Source organism: Pseudopodoces humilis, chromosome 1 (assembly GCF_049639895.1).
Source record: "Pseudopodoces humilis isolate 2021_Gansu_Grassland_sample_001 chromosome 1, ASM4963989v1, whole genome shotgun sequence".
Lineage (NCBI taxonomy): Eukaryota > Metazoa > Chordata > Aves > Passeriformes > Paridae > Pseudopodoces > Pseudopodoces humilis.
Window position 1 is genome coordinate 8,183,691 of NC_142200.1, and position 21,843 is coordinate 8,205,533.

Below are 21,843 nucleotides of genomic sequence, written 5' to 3' on the forward strand. Positions count from 1 at the left end.
TGCAGAGCAGACTTCTCGGTATAGATCCTTTACATGGCTGGAGCCATATTGCCAGATACACTGTGGGATAATGGCTCTCAGGAATCTCATGGAAGAATTAATTAATAAATGTTGAAGGCGGTTTGATAAAGGAAGTGATCACATGGGTGAGGTCTATATCCAAGTGGGTATAAATAACTTAGTACTGCCTTTGCTGATATTCATTTGTCTTCCACCCAGCTGCTTTGGGATAATATCCCTCAAGGTAAGTCTTTCTGGATATTCTCTATAATAAGGGAAGCAGGAAGAAACAATGTAGAATAAGCTATTTGTGACTGAGGAGTAATAGACAAAAATATAGGCAAGAGGTTTGGGAAAATAGTCTATAAATATTTAGGGATGTTAGATTTATAATCTCACTTCCTGATGACATATTACAAGATTTTCTAATATAAATTAATTCCATATTTGAGTTCAGAAAATCAGATAATAATCACTTGATACATATTTGAAAACTGATATATATATATGTTCATTTATTTGGCTGTAAAAAGCTCAATGCCTGACTTACTTGTAAAATTGTTCTAAATTTAAAGTAATATGTGACCGTAGTTAAAAAGCAATCTATCATCTTCCATTTAATGAATACTAGTGAAACACATTTAGAAGAATTTTTACACACATTTCCTAAAGATCTCCAAATAACATCGTATTTCTTACTAGGAAAATTTATGATATATTAGATCAGTCTTAACACAGATTAAAATAAATATTTAATTACAAATTCTTGTGATAGGAAACAAATACAATAGATTGCAGATAAACTGGAATCCATAGATGTAATATCAGAATAAATCTTCATTTACACAGTGTTTCACAATATCTTCATTTAAGCATAAGAATTGTTTGAACATTTTGTGAGATGAAAGAAGATGTGAAAACTGCTTGGAAAACAAAAGAAACTGCAAGTGCATGATTTTATTGCAATATGGCAGTTTCACAGAGTCTGTTGATTCAAAGCAATACCAAAATAAAGACTGTCAGTCAGACTTTTAGAGAACATTGCTAAAATAAGGATATATAAGGCTATACATTCCTGTGATATGTGCATTTACTGTGATAAGGGTAAAAACTGAATTTTATCAAGTAGAAATATATCCAGGCTACAAAAGAATGATTTCCCAAGATGGTGTCTTCCCACTCCCAGACTGAAGAGATAACATTCTGTCTGATATTTTACTTAACTCACCAGGCACACCAGTCTGCTGTGTGAATTTTCCCTTGTTTTTGGATTAAACAAAAAATGATTGTAATTCTGCTGGTGTCTATGTCCATGGTGGTGTACAGTGGTAAGTGGAAATATATTTTTATGATTATTTGACATTATGTCCAAATACTATTTTAAGTATGAGCATTTGGAAACAATCCCTTAGAAACACACCTTTTCTCTCCTCAAATTTTGGTGTTCAACACCCAAATGCACCTGAAGATCTTTCTTTATGAAGTACTTATAAAATATTTCTCTCAGGACTTGTACTGAAGCAACATGTTCTGGGGTTAAAAGTACAACTAAAAATATTGCAACTTCTTTTTGCTAGCATTTTTTATTATTTAAGTAATTAAAACTCCATATTTATAAGTTTCATATAAAGAGATTCTACTCATTAAATTAATTTGTATAGTCTTAATTCTCAAAACCATTCAATGCATCCTGAAATGTAACTCATGTCCAGCTAAAGCTCCTCTTTTGAATTTTAGTATGAATAGGGTTTTTTTCTTTATATACTCATAATTTATTCTTCATAGCTCTTTAGATTTTGTTGTCATGAGTGAATGAACTTCCCAGAGTGAGGGTTGGGCAAACATCTCAAATTTCTGCACTGTGTAGGAATGCCAGTAAGTGGAAGGGAAGAGAAGGACTCTTAGAAGGTCTATCACCATTTCTGGTCAATCCATGGGGATGTTTCTAAACGGAAGAGAAAAATCAGGGCCCCAGCACAGAAAAATTCTGCACTGACCTTCATCAACTTCACCAGTTGTTTCTCTTCTGAGAAGGGAATTGCATTGCAATTCAGAAAAGAAACAGGTCTAACATGAGACACATAGGCTAAAATGATGCAGCTGAACCTTAAGACTACTACTATATAGAGAGAAATCAGAGAGAATATTCACATTTCCCACTGCAGCGGCAGCAAATGCCAAAATACCTGTGCTATTTATTTATTTTAAAAAATAATAATTATATTGATGGTCCACTCAAAAATATCTGGACATTCATACATTTTTCTGACAAAATATTTGAAGAAAATTTCCCTCAAATCTTAAAAGGCTGCGCAACATTGTTTATATTCTTTCCCCCTAGCGAAATATAATCATAACATGAAGACTTAAAGAGTTACTACATTTAGGTTTAGGGAGGATCATTGATTTATATTTCTGTGGGATTTATTCTGCTGATTTCTGCTTTGAGACTGAAGCAAATATCTGTGCATGAAATAGCATCTTTGAGACGAATTAATGTAATTTACCTTGAATAAACCAAATCATTTGTGTTTGCTGCACCCTGACTTTTTCCGGCATAGTTGAGGTTTTTGCTTCCCATGGGTTATGATACCCTATATTAGGACATTTTAGTGAGCTATGGCTGAAAAAGACAACTGGAGGTGCAATGATGTTTTCAGATGGGCTTTTTTTAGGCAACATTTCAGAAAAGTGTTGTTATGTAGGAAAATCACAGATATAGTCCAGAAAAAAATTTATATATAACTGAACATTAAAAGAATTCCATGGATAAAGTCCAAGAGCTGATGTATCATACAAGTCTCCTCAAAACTTACTGAATCTTAACAGGTTTTAGAGAGAGGTAAGACAAGTTGGAAACCCCAGGGTCTTCTGAGATTTAAAGGATTGATTTTTTGTAGTGAAATCTTTCACTGCCTCTACAAGGAATGACATAGGGCCAATAGTTCCAAACACATGATACCAAAAGAGAAAAAGAGAATAATTACTACAGAAAGTATTTTCCCCTTGTTCCTCCCCCAATTTAAAAAAGTAAGCAATCTTGTTAGCAAACATTGGTTCATTGATCTTGACTTGCTCTCTTTGTAATGAGCTTACTTTGTAATGAGAGGATTAGAAGAGCCAATGATTTACCAAACTGCTGAGCAGACATTCCTCTCCGGGGGAACTTCAAACATTTGTTAATTGCATATGTGTTAATTGGGTGTACACAGCTCAGTCTGCTCAGAACTAACTGCAGGTGAAGGATAGTGGAGCAATCACAGTTTTCAGTACCTCTGGAATATGCTTTTTGTCAATTTTCTCCTCCGATGCATTTCAACTCTATGGGATTTCCATGTTTTCTAAACATTTTGCTGTAAGGACCAAATGATTAATGGCTGTTCATCAACACTTTGAGCTGTGGTGTTATGCAGTGTGTCAAACCTTGCTCCAGTTGCACTTGACAGAACCTGGTGATGTTTGTCATTGCAGAAGAAATGCAGGCTTTAAGCCAGAAAATAAGTGTTACTTTTTCCTTAACAAACATTTGTACAAATATAGCATTCAGTGCTGATTTTTTTGCAAGGCAGGCCATTATTTTGCCTGAAGCTGAATTCCTTGTGGCTATGAAGCTTTCAACAGATTTATTCCAGTTCTGTAAAAAGACCAGCCTTTATTGGAAGACTTTTTCTGGTTTGTGGAAAGCAATTTTCTCCCCTTAGTCCTGATGCAGAGAAGGGTGCTTTGGATGGATTACTGTTTATCTAAAAGCAAGAATTTCAGGAAAAAGAATAACACGAGAGGAAGTACCTCTTCCTGACTCACTCAGTCCTGTATCCATATTCTGCAACTGAACTTGAGAAAATAATTGCTGGGAGCATATAACTGTTACCATTAAAATCTTGTTCATACCACAAAAGTTGTGGACATCTGAGAAAGCACTTATATATGATCTTAAAAAAATTAAAAACAAAATTAAAAATTTCTTATTTTTTCCTAATCCTTTCTTATAACATATAGTTAAGCCTCCTATCTAAAAACACCACTACTCTGCTTTACTCTTTTACATGTATATTTATTGCAGGAAAATGTAGCAGATGAGCAAGATGACTGTCAACCCTTTCCCAGAATTTTTATGGAGAAAAAGGACAGCTTTCCTAATACCAGTTATTCTGAAATATAAATTATGCCATGAATTTAATATTGTGGGCTTTTTCAGTTTTAAATATCCAAGTTTCTTGAGACAGTAAATACCCTTTACTTACCATGTTTTTTAAAAAAACTAAGGTTAAATAAATCTGAAGAAATACACTGTCTTCTGAAATCATGCAGACGGAAAGAACAGGTTAAAAAATGGGATGAGAGAACAAATATTAGATTTTACTCTAAGCTGGGACTTGGCCAACAGAAAAAATGAAATTGTTGAAAATACTCCAAATCTACCACATCATCTTCAAAACAAAGATAATTAACTTAAAATATAAAGTTATAGGGAGACAATGAGGCAATAAGGCAATAGCCGAGATGGACCAGGAAAAACAAATCACTTCAAATAACCCTGCTTGACATTATAGCACAGGGTTACAGAGTATTTGGGACATAGGTGGGCCCAAACCTATATTATATAATTCTTCTGATAGTCCCAGTAAGGGCTACTGCTCAGATGAGAACAGGAAGACAAGGGTTAGCTCATCCTCAGCAGCAATACCTGTTTAACAGTGCCTGGGCTTCGAGCTGCAGTGGATGGAATTACCAGTCCACACCAGTCCTCACCAGCACAATTCTGGGCTTCCCAGGGTGGGTGTGGAGCTGAGCAAGTACTTCATGTCTTTGATAAATCAGCTTACTGGTGTAGGAAGGTATTCAGAATGCCTGCAGGGTGTCATAATGAAATACATGCTGCTGTTTTATTGTGATCTTTTGGGGATTTGGATTTTGTTGGGTATTCTTTGTTTTTTTTTTACTTTTAAATTTTTTTCTTTTCAAATTTATTTGCTGAGGTAGGTGGCCAAGAACTGGAGCCTCCAGCATTCCTGCCAGATCTGCTTAACACACCTGAAAGAATCTTGAGTAAGAAAGGTTTAAGCTTTTCTTTCTGCAATATTGCATGGCTCTGGGAATCCTTGTACTCCAGAAGCATCACAGGGAATTGTGAGCAAATAGCTAGGACCTCATCTCAAAATGTTTTAACAACTGAAGTGAGACCAGGGGAAGTCTGGGGACAGTTATTTTCTTTTTTTTTATTATTTTTAAGTAAGCATGGTTTGTTTGTTTATTTTTTCATTTAGACAATGCCACACTCTTCAATGGAGTCTTTCAAAATGTGGAAAGCGTTGCATTATTTTTTGGTACGTACCTGTTCCAGTTGTACTTGATCACTGAATAGAAGTCCTGTGGGGTTTGTTCTTTATATTTACTAAGATGAAATGGGGATTTTTGCAGATCTCCCCAAAGACCACAGTATCACAACACTGCTGAGTGTCAAGCACTGCCCAGTGTCACTGCCCTGCAAATGTCATCCGTGTGTAACCCTGCCTCACCTCCACTTACCAGGTGTTCTATGGCTGTTCTCTTTCCAGACTGCCTGGGTTCTCACTTCACCTGGTTACAGTCCATCTTCACTAACTTTCCTGCCCTTCTCAACTTTGTGAACAAAATGAAGTGTGTTACTGGGTTTTGTCCCAGGGATTTTGAAGACTACGGTTGCTCTTGCCGGTTTGAGATGGAAGGGTTCCCCGTGGATGAAGCTGATGAGTAAGTCATACCCATGAGAGGTCCTTTTCTGCCCTGACTGCCAATAAATACCCTCATGCTCTGATTATCCAAAGCATAACTCCTGTATAAATAATTTAAAAACAGTAATAAAAAGATAGATTTATTTAGGGGTAAGACCCATATCATCCGGCTCTAGTGAGAGAAAATGTAATCTCAGACCAGGACAATCAAATACTTGTTCAATTATATCAGCAGGAGATGTGAAAGGAAATTCAAAGAGAATCAAGATATATCTATGTCTGTGAAGAAAATGGGTTTTCCAACAATGTAATGTATTAATTCCCTGAGTGAAGACAGCAACGACTCAGAAAGGGCTAAGCCTATAGAGAGGTGGAAATTAATCCATCCACTCTGCAGCATGGGATGGCTGGGAAAATGGAGATCTGACCCTGCTACTGGAAAAAAGCCATGGAGTTTCTCTGTGAAAGGTTTTCTGAACAATTGTGATGACATCCTGAAATGGGAGCTCGAGTCAGTTTAATGGATTGATACCCAAGAGCTGAGCACCTGGGCTTTTGCTTCACTCAGCTTCATTTTAATGTAGAGCAGCACAAACCCAGAAACTGCAGAAACATCCATCAGCAGGTTTGTCCTGAGAATCACCCACACAGCCAGTTTGTATTTACAAATTGTTTTGCAGCCCTGGGGTGAGGTTTCCTTATCAGCACAGAATTCCTACTGCCATGTGCAGCAAACAGAGATTGATTATTGCTTTGCCACTGACAGAGATGTGCTTTTGGTTCAAGGGAGCCTCCAAACCAGTGGCTTGTGTGTCTTTCCCAGAGACAGTTCCCACAGTGTTGCAATTTTTTTCACTGATTTTATTTCTTAGAAACTATTTTTGCAAACCTTGGGGCTTGTCTGTGCTATTTCTGTTCCACAGAAAAGGGCTCAATGCCTCACAGCAGGTTTTTAAGGCATTGGAAAGTACTAATGCCTTTAAGACCAACCTTTTCCCATTTTCCAGAGTAGCTGATTGTCTTATCTAAATTAGGAGCCAAGTTTATCTCCACAGACCTTGTGAAAGAGAGGCAGGCTCAGAAGACAAATCGTATCTTACAATATCCTGCTTGCAAAGGGAAACGAAGCAAATTTTTGGATTAACTGTTGCAGCAAATGTTGATGCAATTATGAATCTCTAAACAAACCAGAGAGGTTTTTTTGTTAGATTTCTTATGCAGTTAGAGGAGCTTTTAGATGCTAACACCTCACTAGACCTGAGGTAGAGTCAGGAGAGTGTTGAGACATCACCAGTTATGTGTTGAAAACCTGTTCCTGATAGAGATTTCTGCCTCATCTCTGGAAAAAGGCACAGTAGAATTTGTGGTGCAAAGGAGCCATCGGGCCTTTCTGCTGAATGCTATTTGCCCTCAAGTTTTTTAGATACATTCCTTGCACTCCTTCTCTGCTAATGAAGACAAATGAAATATTGTGATCATTATTTATTAATACAGTCAGTGATTCAATGTGAAATTATTTCTAAATATAGGAGATGAAAAAGTGTATGTGTAGCCTAAATGGGCTCCCTAGAAGGGAGCCTGGCAAGGAGCAGCTGCCAGCCTTCCTGGCAGCAGATACTGGGTTTGGATGTTCATGTTGTCCTTGCCTTCAGCATTGCCCAGGCTAATTACAACTCAATAAGTGTTTTGAGTCCATTTCTCTGAAATGAGGGTATTTCAATCTGAATCTAACAGCAATACCCTTTAATATATGTAACAATTTTACCTGGATAAATAATGACTCTTTTACTGGCGTTTCATTTAAAGCTGATGTCAGTGCACAGAGATGTTGTGTACAAAGAGCTTGTTGGTTTAATTGACTTTTTATTTCTATTCAAAACTTAAGTGGCCCTGTAAGCAATTTGAGATTGGCAGGACAGCAGTGGTGCAGGAAAACACAAGGTTTCTGACTGTTTGTGTTGTATAGTGGCAGGAGAAAACTGGTTTACTCTAGTGAGAGAAAAATATTTCATGGCCCTTTCCCATGGCTAAATGGTGCATTTCAATTGTGATTGTTACATACAAGTACAAGAAATAGAGGAGAAAACTGTATGTATTTATATAGTCCCCACAGACCCAGGAATTCACATTGCAGAGCCATTAACCCTCCATGAGTGCCAGGTTCAGTCAGTGTAGTTCTCCAAATCTGCAGTGAGAAAGGTTGGGACAGGACTAGCTCCAAGATGTCTGGAGCTGACTTGTGGGGCTTTGCTTGTCAGTGATCTGACAGTGCTGAGGGGAAGTATTTGTGCACTGGCAGTGGATTTTTTATTTAAAATGCCTGTAAAGTCCTTGCAAGGGTACCACAGCAGGACAGAAATGTTTGGTCATCCACAGTGGGCAGACCTGGTCCCAGAACTCAGCTTGGCATGCACATATGGTTATCCCAGCACTCTGACTTCGGGAAAGGCAGCACTCGGCCTTTCTTTTGTCTGGGGATCACACATGGACCCTCTTTTCTCCTTTGGCATCTCTTGTGGTTCTGCATAAGAGCCACATGTCATCACTGCAGTCTGACCATGAACTGAAATGAAATGGTTTGACTTCTCTGCTCTTTCCTTTTAAAGATGCTGTTTTCAGCACCGCAAATGCTACGAGGAAGCGCTGGAGATGGAGTGCACATGGGACCCATCCAAGATTTCTGCAGATTTCAGCTGCTCTACTAAAAACTTGACCTGTGGTGAGATTGACCTGTCAAAAAAGCTTAAAACTGGAGCTTCACTGCAGCCAGAAGTTCATTCTGGTCTACCTACCAAAAGTCATAGGCAAATTAATCAGAAACCACCTTCACTTCCCAGGGTTCCTCCAACAGGCAGCCTCTTCCTGGGGTTTCCCTTACTTTGCAGGACCACTAAACATTGCTTGAGATGTCTCCACACATCAGAAATGCAGCAGATGCTGAGGAGAGACCTGAAAAACAATCTCCTTCTGAGGCATCAAGGCCTGATTTTTCTGCACATTGAGGGATCAGATTCTTTGTTCAGAGGGTCACACACACTCCTCCGCTACAGCTGAGGCAGAGAATGTGTGTTGTAACAGGAACTATTCTGTGCAATGCTGGTACAGACCTGACAGGAATGCAGTGGGGTTCTTTAATGCCTAATAACATGTAATATAATTTTTCATCAAGTATTGGCTCTCAGAAAAGACTATATGTAAAGAACATGGTTTGAGGATACCAGCAAAGAAGAACATCATTCCCAGACTAATATCCTTACATCCTATTTATGCAACAATCTGACCCAAGTTCCATTTCTTGTTTCAAATTAAAACCATTTTTGCTATTTAGGCCAATCTCTAATGGTCCAAGTGCATTTAAACATTAACAATGCTTTTTAAGCTTTTTCTGTATTGTCTCCATCACAAATACGAAATAGAAGTGTGACAGCTATGAAAAGTCAATGTGTTTTTAAACTCTGACAAGTTTAATATAGTAAATATAGTATTGAAAGAAGAAATTAAGAAGAGGGAAAATAGTATTTCCTGGGAAACGGTTTAATATCCTTTATGTTAGGAAGAAATTTTTAACTTTGAGGGTGGTGGAGCACTGGTACAGGCTTCCCAGAGAACTTGTAGATGCCTTATCCCTGGAAGTGTTCAAGGCCAGGCTGGATGGGCCTTTGATCAACCTGTTCTAGTGGAAGGTGTCCCTGTCCATGGCAGGGAGTGGAATGACATGAGGTTTAACACACCTTTGAATCCAAGCCGTTCCAGGGTTCTCTGATTCTTTAAAAGGAGCAAATCACACTTCACATGGAAGGCCTGGATTGTGGACTGTGACTTCTTGGAGTTAGGAGGAATATTTAATGAAGTCTGTGAAATGTTAAATGCAGTATCAGCTGGATTAAGGTTTCCATGGAAAAACTAGAGCATTGCTCTGTAGTCCTCAATACTCTGCAGACACAACAAATGAGGCAATAACTTATTGACAGCCATGCCAGGCTGCATCAGCTGGTGTTTAAAACAAGAGCTGGACTATGAAACTTAACCATGCTTTGTATGGGAAATACAGTATAAATAAGTTTGCACTGACAAAATACAGACACAAACCTTAAAGGGAGGAAAAAGAAGAAGGTGGAAAAGGTTTTTCAATAGCGCCTTGTCTGGATTTTTGTTTTATTTCCAGAGTCTGTGGATCCCTGTGAACAGTTCCTCTGCACCTGTGACAAAGATGCCATTGAATGCTTTGTGAATGCAGAGATTAACTCCTCCTTGAATGGGCTGGATGTCTCTTCCTGCCCATCTCCAGTTACAGGTAATAAATAATAGGGATCTGATCGACTGTCCCCTCCTGCTAGATTTTCTGCTGGCATCAAATGTAACCCAAGAATGAAGCAGGAGCTGGGTGCCTTCCTGACACAAATCTGGTCTGTGTTTCACGTGTCCTGTACATTTATTGCTATTTGGGTGAATACCAGGGGAGAAGGTGGTGGCAGACTGATTGCTATCCTGGAGCAGGGCCAGGAGAGGCTTCTGAGATGGGGAAGGGAGCTGGAGCCCATATGGAAAGAGGAGAAGGCTTGGGGGAGATCTTTCTGCTGTTCTCAGTTCTGAGTGGGCTGTGGAGAGAAGATGAAACAAGACACTTCCTGGAGGTGCACAGGGACAGGACAAGAGGCAAGGAACACAACTGCAACAGGGAAATTCCAGTTAGATGTGAAGAATTTTTTTTCTTCAGGGAGCGTCTGCCACCTGGAATGAATGAATGATACTTGTGATGAGGTCACTAGCAGGAAATGCTGAAAATGTTGCTAACCCAAATCTTCCCTTAAACCATTCAAAAACTGACTGGAAAAGCAAAAAGAGGCTTACTCTGTTCAGTTACTTGGTTTCTATTCTGTAAGGAAAAAATGCCTGCTAAGGATGGAGGGGATGTTTATTCCCATGGTCCCACACTGACCTGTGCTCTGTAGCTGAAATTACAGCCTCACAAGACCAAATGCCTGCCCCGTGGGAGCAGGCCTGGATTAAAAACTTCATATGGATTGCAATCAGAGCATGGCAGAGACAGGACCTCTGGGCTCCCAAGCTGAGGGAGATGTGAAAAAGCAGCATTAGCTTTTCCAGCACTTTGGCTCACAGTCACATCCTCCAGTGCTAAGGACAGACAGACACACACCTGTGTCACAGCCTGGATGTGTGCATACCCTCCTGAGTGCATCAAGAGAGAAGAAAATGCCCCAGGAAGGTTTGCATCAAAGCCAGGTAGTTGGTTTTTTTAAAGATGGTAATCTTTAATCACTGAGATCAGATGGCGGTAATATACAGTATGGTAGACCAAACACACTAAAAATAAAAGGGGAAATTGTTTGGTGCTAACAGGAAAATCATGTTGATTTTATCACTGCTGATAAAGACAGATTCAATTTTAGTTCACTAGATGCCTCTTCTAATTTTAGGTGCCTGATTAGATTTCAGTAGAATTTCGTATCAGCAAGGTGTAAATACCAAAGCAATATTTTAATACTGCTACTGTAATTATAATAATATTTAGAAATAAATTCCCTTCTGATGACTCTTATATTATGCCATGATGCAGTCTAAGGAGCACACTAAGCCATGAGTTTCTGGAGTAATTTTTTTTTTTTTGCAGAGGTGGTTCACCAAGGGACTGATGAAACACGGGTTGTGACTGCATCTGTGGAAGAAGGTTTGCATCTTAGAGAGAAAAAAGCCCTGCTTTCAGCTTCCAAAAGCTGAGAGAATAGATGTTTGCTTCCTTTCTGCCCTTCTAAAAGGACTGATGTAAAAGTAGATGTAGTGTTTTGGTGGTGGATTCAAGACTGAATGGGAAGGTGCAATTTATCAATTTGTGCATCTAATGTGTTTAACCAGTGTTCATAGTAAGTTTCCCAAGGGCTGAGAATGAACACTGCAACAAAACCTGTTTTCATCAAAACAGCCTTTTTTCCCTGGGAACACCGGTTGGAGCAGGTGAGCTGCTTGGCAGAGATGCCCTCTGTGCCAACCACTGGACCCACAGACAATTGCATATTTCTTGTCTTTAAAAAATATTGAATTAATTAAGATCAAGCAGCAGCACGAGGAAATGCTGAGCATGGTCTGTGCCAATGAGGCACCACTTTGGTGGTTTATTTACGTGTCATGAAGAGATCCAGGCTGAAACCTCCTCACCCCAGAGTCTCCTTGGCGAGTCTCTAAACCACAAGACCCAGAAGTTCTCATGACAGTCTTTTGCTACAATCAATGTCTGTCTTATGAGGAGTGGATACTCACAAAACCTCACTGCTGCAGTGTGAGAATCAGTTCTGCTCTTGCCTGCGTGGTGATCACTGCAACACGAGAGGCCAGGGACAGAAGAACCCAAAGCCCTTCGTGGCTCTGGGAGGGGACACCTTGCAAGAGAGGGCCAAGATATGAAGTAGAGAGGAAGACCAGTCTTGGACTGTTACCCAGTTTAGCTGCTGCACTCTTGTTTGTGGCTCCATCACAAGGAAAGCCACACTGCTCTTAAGGGAGGAGTGGCATCAGAGCTTTTTGGAAAATGGACTGAGTGCTGGTCCACAGTTGCCTCAATAGGAGCCAGTGTATGCCCAGGTGGCCCAGAAGGCCAATGGCACCTTGGCCTATGCCAGCAATAGTTTGACCAGCAGGACCAGGGCAGTAACCACTCCTCAGCATCATGAGGCTGCACTTTGAGTGCTGTGCTCATTTCTAGGTCCCTCATTTTAATAAAGGACATTGAGGTGCTGGAGTGTGTCCAGAGAAGGGCAACAAGTCTCATGAGAGGACTAGAGAACATTTCTTATCAGGAGTGGCTGAGGCAGATGGGTTTGTTTGGCCTCGAGAAGAGCAGGCTCAGAGGGACCTCACTGCTCCCTGCAGCCACCTGACAGGAGGTATAGTGAGGTGGGGGTCAGTCTTCTTTACCATACCTGCAGGGAAACAATCAGAGGAAATGTCCTTAAGAGGAGACAGGGGAGATTCAGATTAGATATTAGAAAGAATTTTTTCACTGTTCAGGTGCTGAGACATTGGAATGGGCTGCTCAGGGAGGTGGTCACCAGCCCTGGAGGTGTTTAAGAGGTGCTGGGTGATGTGTTTAATGGTTTAGGGGTTACGGGGGCAGTGCAGGGCTGATGGTTGGACTGGGTGATCTGAAGGTCTCTTTCCTGTCTTGAGGATTCTGTGACTCTGTTCATGGACCCGATATCTGCCAAGCACACAAGCACCATGCACTGGGTATGTGCAGTCAGGCCATGGCTTAACCCAGAAAATCACAGAGTTGTGTTGGAAGGGGTCTTAAAGATCATCTCATTCCAAACCCCGTGCTGTGGGCAGGGACACTCCACTAGACCAGCTTGCATGGGAGACATGGAGAGCTGGATTTTTTCTGAGAACCTAAGAACCTGATTTCAAGCTTTAGTGTGCTCCTCTGTGTGTGCCATTGCCCTAAGTGTGAATCTGGAATAATGAAAACCACATGGATTTTTTTTTTCTTTTTAAAAAACAATGTTTCTGATACTTAAAGGTTTGTGGGTTTATTTGTTTTTATTTTTTTTAAATAGCAGCACATGCTATTTTGTGTAGGTACCTGAAAAGGCTTTATGCTGAATATAAGTATTGCCTGTTTCTTCTCTCCTGTATTATCAAAGTAGTTTTTTACCATATTTTTCATTCTCGCCTAGCAGCAGCTCCAGTGTTGGTTCATGTTTTTCTATCTGCTTCTGGGACACTCTGTGATAGAAAACAGAACTCCTGAAACAATGACAGCACCTGTATTTGCACTTCTGTAGCAATCTTCTACTTCCTGAAAAAACTGCTCCTGCTCCCTAATGAGGCACAGTCCATCACAAGGCTCCAAGTATTACCAAGGAATAAAACCTGTATCAGGAATTTTAGAAAGCTGAAAACAGCACAGATAAGATTTCTAATCAGTCTTTGAAGGAAGCATTTGGAGAACCACTTACTATTTAACCAGTTGTCTCCCTGTTTAAGCCCAAAGAAGCTTCAACATTGACAACTGTGGAAGCTGCATTAAACCAAAGCTAAATATCACTGCAAAACTCATTCAAGGCAAAGGAATTCTTCACATGACAACGTCCTAACACAGAAAATAACGTGGAGATTGTTTTTTAGATAATTTGATAGCTATGTTTATAATTTATCAAAAGGCAACTGACAAATGAAAATCATTTTATCAGGTAAAGAAATAAATTAGAGGCTGGGGAGCTATTTGGACTTATGGCTGCCCATCCATACCTGACTTTTAGTGCAAGCAAACACAAGGTGTTCCCAAGGAATGCAGCATCCTTCTGTGCACAACACTGGGATGCCAGACCAGCTCCTTTTTAGTCTATTTGCCTGTCAAATGGGCTTAATATTGAATTTCCCAATTCAGCCATATTTATGCTGCTTCTTTTACAGAATCATAGAATCCTGTGTCAGTGCTATGTTCGTTATTTTTATGCAATAAGATTAATTTATCAGTATCACTTTGTCTATAATCATTAACATACCACTGAGAAAAACAGGCAAATATCAACCCATGATATGTCTGGATCTTGTTGTTTTCAGTAAAAACTCTTCTCAGCAACCTGACTGATCATAACTGTGCTGGCAATGTGTTTCCTGAGTTTATATTTTTTATTTTCAACAGTTGTTTCTTTTGAGCCTCGTGACACAGTCTTGGCAACTTCTAAAGCCAGAGGTAAGAGTCATTAAACTTTTGTTTACAAATTTGGCACTCTTGACTCCAGGTGAAGATAGATTTTCATTTATGAAGCTCTGTGGTGTCACAGTCAAAAATCTTCAGCACAGGATTTCAGGATAATATTTCTTCTTCTGACTTGCACATCCTTTAGCAAAACACTTTGCTTCTCCTAATTGCCACCTTTATAAATCCAGGCTGTTTGGTTAAGCTTTATAATGCTTTAAGTCATCTCAGAAATGCATGGCAGAAATTCAGCTGGCAGGTCACTACCACGATGCCTCTGTTTTTTGTACAGTTACCTCAAGGAACCACAGAGGCACAGCTCCTGCTCCCCCCATCCTCTCGATTAAAGGTCAGTGACAGTGATCCTCTTTCTTTGACTGACACAGCAATTCTTCATCTAAAAACATCACAGTTAGAAATCTGTGCATGGCAGCAACAGGGCTGCGGGAGAATCAAATTTAGATCAGGGTCAGGTAGCAGATACACAAACAATAAAACCTGGCTGAGAAGCATTAGCTGTTCCTTGCCTCCAGCCACTCATTTGCACTCCTCATCCAAGTATTTCTGAAAGCCTCTTCACATGAGGTTTTATGATATCATGGCTGTTTCTGTAAATTACAGTCACAGCATCTGCTGCCAGAAGCGTTCATTTTGATTTTGCCTCCTCCTTTATTATAGATAATTTCAGGTAACTCTCTCTCAGTCTAAAAGCTGTTCCAGCTTTCACAGGTGTCTGTGCTTTGGGCACAGCCTCACCAGTGGGTACAGCTGAAAATGGAGCACCTTGGTAGATCGGGAAGCTTCCTGTGCCCCCTTTTGTGTAGAAGGGATTATCCAGGCAGACTGAAATCCACCAGAAAAATGTCAGAGAAAACTGCATATGGAGAGTAGAAAGCAGTCATTTTTTGACTAATTACACTGTCTGAACAATATCTCTGCCTCCCACCCCAATGAACTCGGCATTGCTGTACTAAGCACTGGTCAAAATCACTAAATTCTCTCCCACATTAACTTGAATGTATCAGAAAAATCAGTGTATTGTGCTGCAGGTCTGCATGGCTCCCAAGAGATTATTTGTGATATCTCTTCTTAGCTAAGTGTAGGATTTCTCACACTCTGGTTTAGTTTTCTACATCCAGCAGAAATCACTTTCATGTCAACATTCCACTGCCAAACAAAGTGGCATAAAACATGCACCTTAATAAAACCAGTGTGTGACTATTGATCCCTTTCTGCCACCCTTCATGGGCTTTGCTGTGTTCTTAGCAGTACTTTTATTTCTTTTAAACTATTCTCTTATCCTGTGACAGGTTATTTTCAATACATACTAAAACCAGAACATCAGAGGGACAAGTTTAATGAATTTGAGTTTAGACTAATTAAGAAATTCAGCCAAATTCAAAAGGGAAGCTTTAAAAGTATGAAAATAAATTCCCATTACAATTTTCAAAGTATTTATTTTGTGAAATGCCACATTGTTCACACTGACATATAGAAAAAATGAAACCATTTGATAAGTATTTTCATTTACAAATTAGTTTATATGAAAAAAAGTTTAGAAAATAAGAAAAAAATATTTTAAGTACTTCCAAATTCACCAAAACATTCCTGATCAACAATAGAGTGTCAGATAATCTAAAAACAAATACCAATTTAATTGTTAGGATAAAGAAACTCATGAAAACAATTATTTGTCAACTTATTTTCCCCTCACTATTTCCTTGTGGTTACAAGCAAGCAAACCCTTCAGTTACCCAGCTCTGCATCAGTCAAATAATTTCCTCCTTTCACTGATGTTACTCTCAGTTTTAGAAACTTCAGGTGAACAGACACTTTTTAAAGCAATTTACTCAGCAAATGACATCTCACCTGTACTTTATCTCTCAGTACAGCTGACTTAGCAGCAAACAAAATGATTTTCAGCACCTGGCAAAGCTCTTTGTCTCAGTAGATAGAGAATTAAAAAAAACCCCAATCAGCAGTTAAACTGATCATATTTAACCACAGTCCTTTCTTCTGAAAGACAAGAGGTGTGAATAAATGACCAGTGTGGATACTCTGCTTTTCCTGTTTTCCTCTTAGATATTCCTTCTCTATGACCAACAATTCACACTCATTCTGCCTGAGGATATTGCTCTCACCAGCTATCTAAAATTAAAATCATGCTGTTTATTTTCTATTTCTTCTTCTGCTTTCTTTTTTCTGTTTATTCAGAAGCAGATGGATTTATGGAAGCTTTGGTCTCAGTGGAAGAGATAACCACATCCCCAGCCTCATTCCCAGGAGATAGTAACTCAATGCAAGTCAAAATTGTTCCCACCAGCAAGAGTCATGCAGGCACACCTGCAAGGACAAAAGGAAAAGGCAAGTGAAAAATGAATTACATATTTTCTAATTTAGAGGACTCCCCTATTCCTGTTCACAGCTATCTGAGCAGTCAGCATTTTTCATGGATATGTGGAATGAAACTAATTGGTTATTTAAATTTGGAGGCTACATACAATAGAGGATGTATAACACTGACTAGAAAGGGCAGCTCATTGACACCTGACCAGGAAAACTGAACTAACCATTAATAAACAGCCTCCCACAAAGAATTAACAAATTTTAGAAGACTGCAGTCGATAATAGTTTAGAATATTCAATTTTGGACACACTCCTGAAGGAAGAGTTCATTCTGACTTCACAAGTCTAATCTATGCCTTTGTCTTCTCTAGAAACAAGCTCTGCCAGGGGTGGCCTGAGCACAGCTGCCTCTGGAATAGCTCTGGACCTGGGACTGTCTGAGAGAGGACCTGAAGGAAAAGGTAAATAAAGGGTTTTTTCCCCATTACATCTGATGAAATATTCAGCAACTTCTGTATTAAAAGCAGGTATGCATTATATATAAAGATTATAATTATTTTAAATGTTAGATAAGCACACATGTATTGGTATACAGAAGAACAGGAGGTGGAGACATCTGCAAAGCTTCCATCACTCTTCTGCCAATATGCTGTCAGAAACACTTATAAAAACTACTTATTATTAGCTTGTAAGTACATTTTTCATATAGTACAATATCTATAATGAGCTCAGGAACTGTTTCTCCCTGCTTTTGTTTGTTTTAAGTAATTTAATCACAATTTTAAGTTACTTTGTTTTATAAGCAGTAGCAGCAGCAATAATAGGAACTTTCCTGCTTTTCATTCTGAACTTTTGCCACAGTCTTGCTAGTCAGACTTTTTCTTATCATTTCTGATTCTGTTCCAATTCCTGCTCAGAGATCCCACTGATCCTAAGAGCTTTCAGACCTGTCACAGCTGTAAGTCCACACTCAGGACTGTCCCATCCATCTTTTTAGGCTTCCCAATGGAGAGAAGTAACCCTGGAACAGGAAAAGAGCAGAAGAATCTACCCCACCTTTCACCAAACTGGAAAATTTGATTTTAAAATACCAGCTTTTAGAGAGCAGAGATCAATTCCCTGAACCTGTGGTTTATTCTGTAAATTAACATGGATGAGTCAAGACCCAAGAAGGCACATGGGCAGAACTTCCTGTTGGAGACAGTAACCCAGGATTGACTCTCTCAGGAGCAGGGAAACAGTCTAGAGCTGCAGAGGGGAAGATGGAACTACTCATGGGAAAAAGGAGGATGCAGAGGGAACAGAAGCCCTCCCTTCCTCCTTCCCTCCCTCCTTCTCCTTCCATTCAGCCCTTCCATCCTTTCCCCAGCGAAGTCCCAGATGTCTTTTTCCTGATATGGAACCCTGTGTTCTTTCAAATCTTATTAATAATTCTCACAATATCAGTTCTTCCTGAGGAGAGGGAGGCACAGAGACATTAGGGTTGGGATTTGGTGATGCCAAAACATCAGCAGTAAAATAGCCATTACAACAGATCACTCCTGCATTTGGTCTTGGGGCACCACAGCTGAAATTGGACTGTTTCAAATGAGGAAAAAAAAAAAAAAAAAAAAAATTATTTCCTTCAGCAAAACATGGTCATTGCCCAGCTGTCACTGGAAGAACAAGAGGTTAGAACTGTATTTTCTGAATTACCAAGACAGAAACCACTGAATACTAAGCTGAGTTCAAATATTCCAAAAGAAAAATTTACTTATGAAAGATTACAAAGGACTGCTAAGTGTTCTCATTTCAGTCCAGTTTGACTTGTATGCTCTATCTTCATAGGGATCTCTCTCCCCTTTAAATATTGCCTTGCCCTTTTGCTGTCTTCCTCAGTCAGCAGTATTCTAAGAGCCATAATTCATGGACTGAAGCAATAATTTAGAGGTGGTAAAATGTTGTCCTTCAAAGTTTCTGATAGCTCTGGAAACACTTCTGTCTTCACAAGAGAGCCCTCAACCAGTCAGAACATGATGTGTCAAATAACAACTTTGCTTTGCAGTGTGTGAGCGATTGACCTTTCTGCAAGAGACAGGACGTGGAAGAGTGAAGAGGGAGCTGCCCCAGCTTGGAGAAATGCTGTTCTGTTTGACTGGGAGATGCCCAGAGGAATTTGAATCTTATGGCTGCTACTGTGGCCAAGAGGGAAGAGGTGATCCCACCGATGCACTGGACAGGTGTGGGCTCCTCTGTATGTGTCATTAACTGTGAGTGCTACTGTGGTGCCCAGGGATCAAGGAAGATCAGTACATAATTTTTTGGGCATTGGATAGCTATGTAGCAGTAGTCAAGTCACAGTTTGTGGAAAAAAAATCCACTTAAATAAATAAAACACTAAATAGTCTAATGTGACTAAACCACTTTCTATTGTTGCATCAATGCTTTGGAGAGGACTTAATTAAAGTAAGAAAGGAGAACAATAGGAGGTAAGCAGAGCAGGAGTTAATCAAATGGATAAGGGTCACAGTAAAACTTGGTTAAGAGGTGGCTTGGAAGGTGACTTATGAAGAGAACTGATATCCACCCAGGTCCCACTGTCCTTCAGAAGGCAGCAGAGCTGGAGCAAAGTTCTGTCAGAGCTGTGGCCAAGAGCCAGCATGGCTGATGATAAGGGACAATGCAGAGAATTCCACAAATAAAAGCACCTCTGGGAGCATTGTATTTACAGCTCTAATTTAAGAGATTAAAAATCTCTTCCTTTGTGGAAGTTCATAACAGGTGGGGCACATCAGGTCTAAGCAGAGCACGCACCCCTTTTCCTGCACTCACACACAAACAAGACAGCCCACACAGGAAAAATTGGATTAGATGATGGCAAGATGTGGGTATCATGATGCAGTTTTCAGATTTCCAGCCAAGATTTGAACACTGGAAGACACTTCTCATGGCAGATTAGGTCACAGTTACAATTGTAATTTTGTGTCTTAAAACACACTCCTGTTAAACGCATGATACGAAAGTAATCAGGAAAGTAGGAACAAGTATAGGAAGAAAGTAGGAACAGCTTGGGTTGTTTTCTGTTCTTCACAGAAAAAAATTCCAGGGTATGAAAACTAAAATTTTTAGTTTTAATGGGCATTGAAAATAAAGAGACAAATAATTATGAGCATTCTGGGGTTCAGGAAGATTAAGTATTTTCCATTTACTTCTACTGTTTATTTTAGATGCTGCTTCTCTCATCACTGCTGTATGGAGCAAGTTAAGAAACTTGGATGTCATGCAGAAAGAAATTTGAGATCTGAAGTTGTATGTTTGGATCATACTCCAAAATGTAAGCTTGTGTGAGAGGAAATGACAGTGTATCAACATGATAGACTGAATGACACTATGACAGAGCTGCTAGAGCTGAGTACAGAGACAGAAATATTTAGCCTACAAAGAAATAGCAATATTTACTATAAACTTGAACTTTTTCCCTAGTTGAGAAAAAGGTTATTACACTGCTGCGCATGTGACCAGGTCAGGCTGAGAAAATTTCATTTGGACACTTCATAATTGCGGACAGAAGTCAGCTATTTGTGTATTTAGATTCACAAATTCAACTAAAGCCAATAGAAATTTCCACTGCCCAGCACCTTGCTGTCAGGCTTTTGTTTAGGTAATTAATGGTGACTTTGGAGACAAAAATTCATGGCAGATTTGAAAATTTTATTTTCAAAAGCCCATCTGCCCATGGCAAATTATACATTAAGTAAGTTTAACAGCTTTCAAACATTAATTGTGAAACTTCTCTTTCAGGCGTTGGATGGAGCACGTGTGAGAAGCTCCTCTGTGCCTGTGACAAGGCCGCGGCCGAGTGCATGGCTTCTGCCTTCTTCAACGAGAGCCTGAAGCTTCCCCACAGGCACGAGTGCCAGGAGGAGAAGGTCTCCTGCCCAGGGGACCCTGCTGAAAGGCCTCCAGCAGGCACAGAAACAGGCACAGGGGGTTCCAGCTCCGAGGAGAGCAGTGAGGAGGAAGGAGCCCTGCGGAGCGGATTCCGAAGAGCCAAGAGAGGGACACGGCATCGCATTGGGATCTCCAGCACTGTGGGACACGAGGGCAGATAGCCACCCACCTCCATGGGCTTGGGAAGGGGCATGACAGCAGCCAGCCTCTGAGCACCTGCCTCCTTATCCTTTACACGCTGCCTCACGCTCTCCAGCACACAAATGATGTAATCATAGACTAGGACTAGGTGTTAGGCTGTATTAACTCCTTACTCTAGCAAGGTCAGCAATATGGACCATCTATCTAGGTCAGGTATTACCTTAAATAATTATTTGACAGTGTTCTATATAATTTCACTTGATTTTTTTATGTAAAAACTGTTATGGTCAGACTGACTTTTGTTAACTGTGCACTTGCTTCAGACTGGATCTTGCTGATGGTGGCCAAGTACTCCAGATTTTTTATTAAACCAACCTGCAACTACTCCAACTCCTTTTGCAGACATTCTTCCTTTACTGAGCTTAGCAGGAAACACCCAGAAGCAAAGCTCAAGCAATTACATGAAAATGAGTTTCTTTTTTAATTCCTGTCTATAGCTGTGTGTGACTCCCTTCTGAAGGCAACAGAAGGTCCAAAATGCTAGACAGACCCTTCTCCTAAGGAAGCCTCTTCCCTCCCTGGGGCCCAAGTTAATGGCATAAGCAGGAAATTTCCCAGCCTGGTACAGCCCTTGGACTGCTACTACTTTTATTGCTCTTCCATGTTGGAGGTGATGAAGTCACAGTGTTCAGTCCAAGGGTGATCAAAAGAGATTTGAGCACCTTGGAATGGCTGATCAGGAAATGTGGAGCACAGGTCATTTTATCCCCCATCCCTGCAGGGTCAGACCCAGTCTATCAATAGCTGGCTCCATGGCTGGGGTCACAGCCAGAATTTGGGTTTTTTTAGTAATGAGATGATTAGCACAACCCCAGACATGTTTGTGTCAGATGGGATTCACATTTCTCACATGGGCAAGAGGGTCTTTGCTCATGGGCTATCAGGGCTGATTGACAGGCTTTAAAACAAACTTGAAGGGAGAGAGGTGTAATATCA

At 40.0% G+C, this 21,843-nt stretch overlaps 1 protein-coding gene across 1 annotated transcript; it reads left to right on the plus strand.

The window, feature by feature from the left end:
• Positions 1 to 1,282: 1,282 nt before the first annotated feature.
• Positions 1,283 to 21,232, plus strand: OC90 (otoconin 90). Its single transcript, XM_088062181.1, has 13 exons — positions 1,283 to 1,328; positions 4,984 to 5,049; positions 5,268 to 5,327; positions 5,559 to 5,733; positions 8,321 to 8,433; positions 9,880 to 10,008; positions 11,347 to 11,403; positions 14,374 to 14,424; positions 16,558 to 16,794; positions 17,148 to 17,237; positions 18,821 to 18,995; positions 19,983 to 20,089; positions 20,557 to 21,232. Exons 1-13 carry the CDS (start codon positions 1,283 to 1,285, stop codon positions 20,865 to 20,867), a joined length of 1,617 nt encoding a protein of 538 aa, XP_087918307.1. The 3' UTR covers positions 20,868 to 21,232.
• The last annotated feature ends 611 nt before the right edge of the window (positions 21,233 to 21,843 follow it).

Bases quoted from the DNA above. Each gene is read 5' to 3' on its own strand.
- OC90 (XM_088062181.1), top strand. From the start codon at position 1,283: ATGATTGTAATTCTGCTGGTGTCTATGTCCATGGTGGTGTACAGTG. The intron at 8,434-9,879 runs GTGAGATTGACC...TTTTATTTCCAG, and splicing joins TACTAAAAACTTGACCTGTG to AGTCTGTGGATCCCTGTGAA. The intron at 16,795-17,147 runs GCAAGTGAAAAA...TGTCTTCTCTAG, and splicing joins TGCAAGGACAAAAGGAAAAG to AAACAAGCTCTGCCAGGGGT.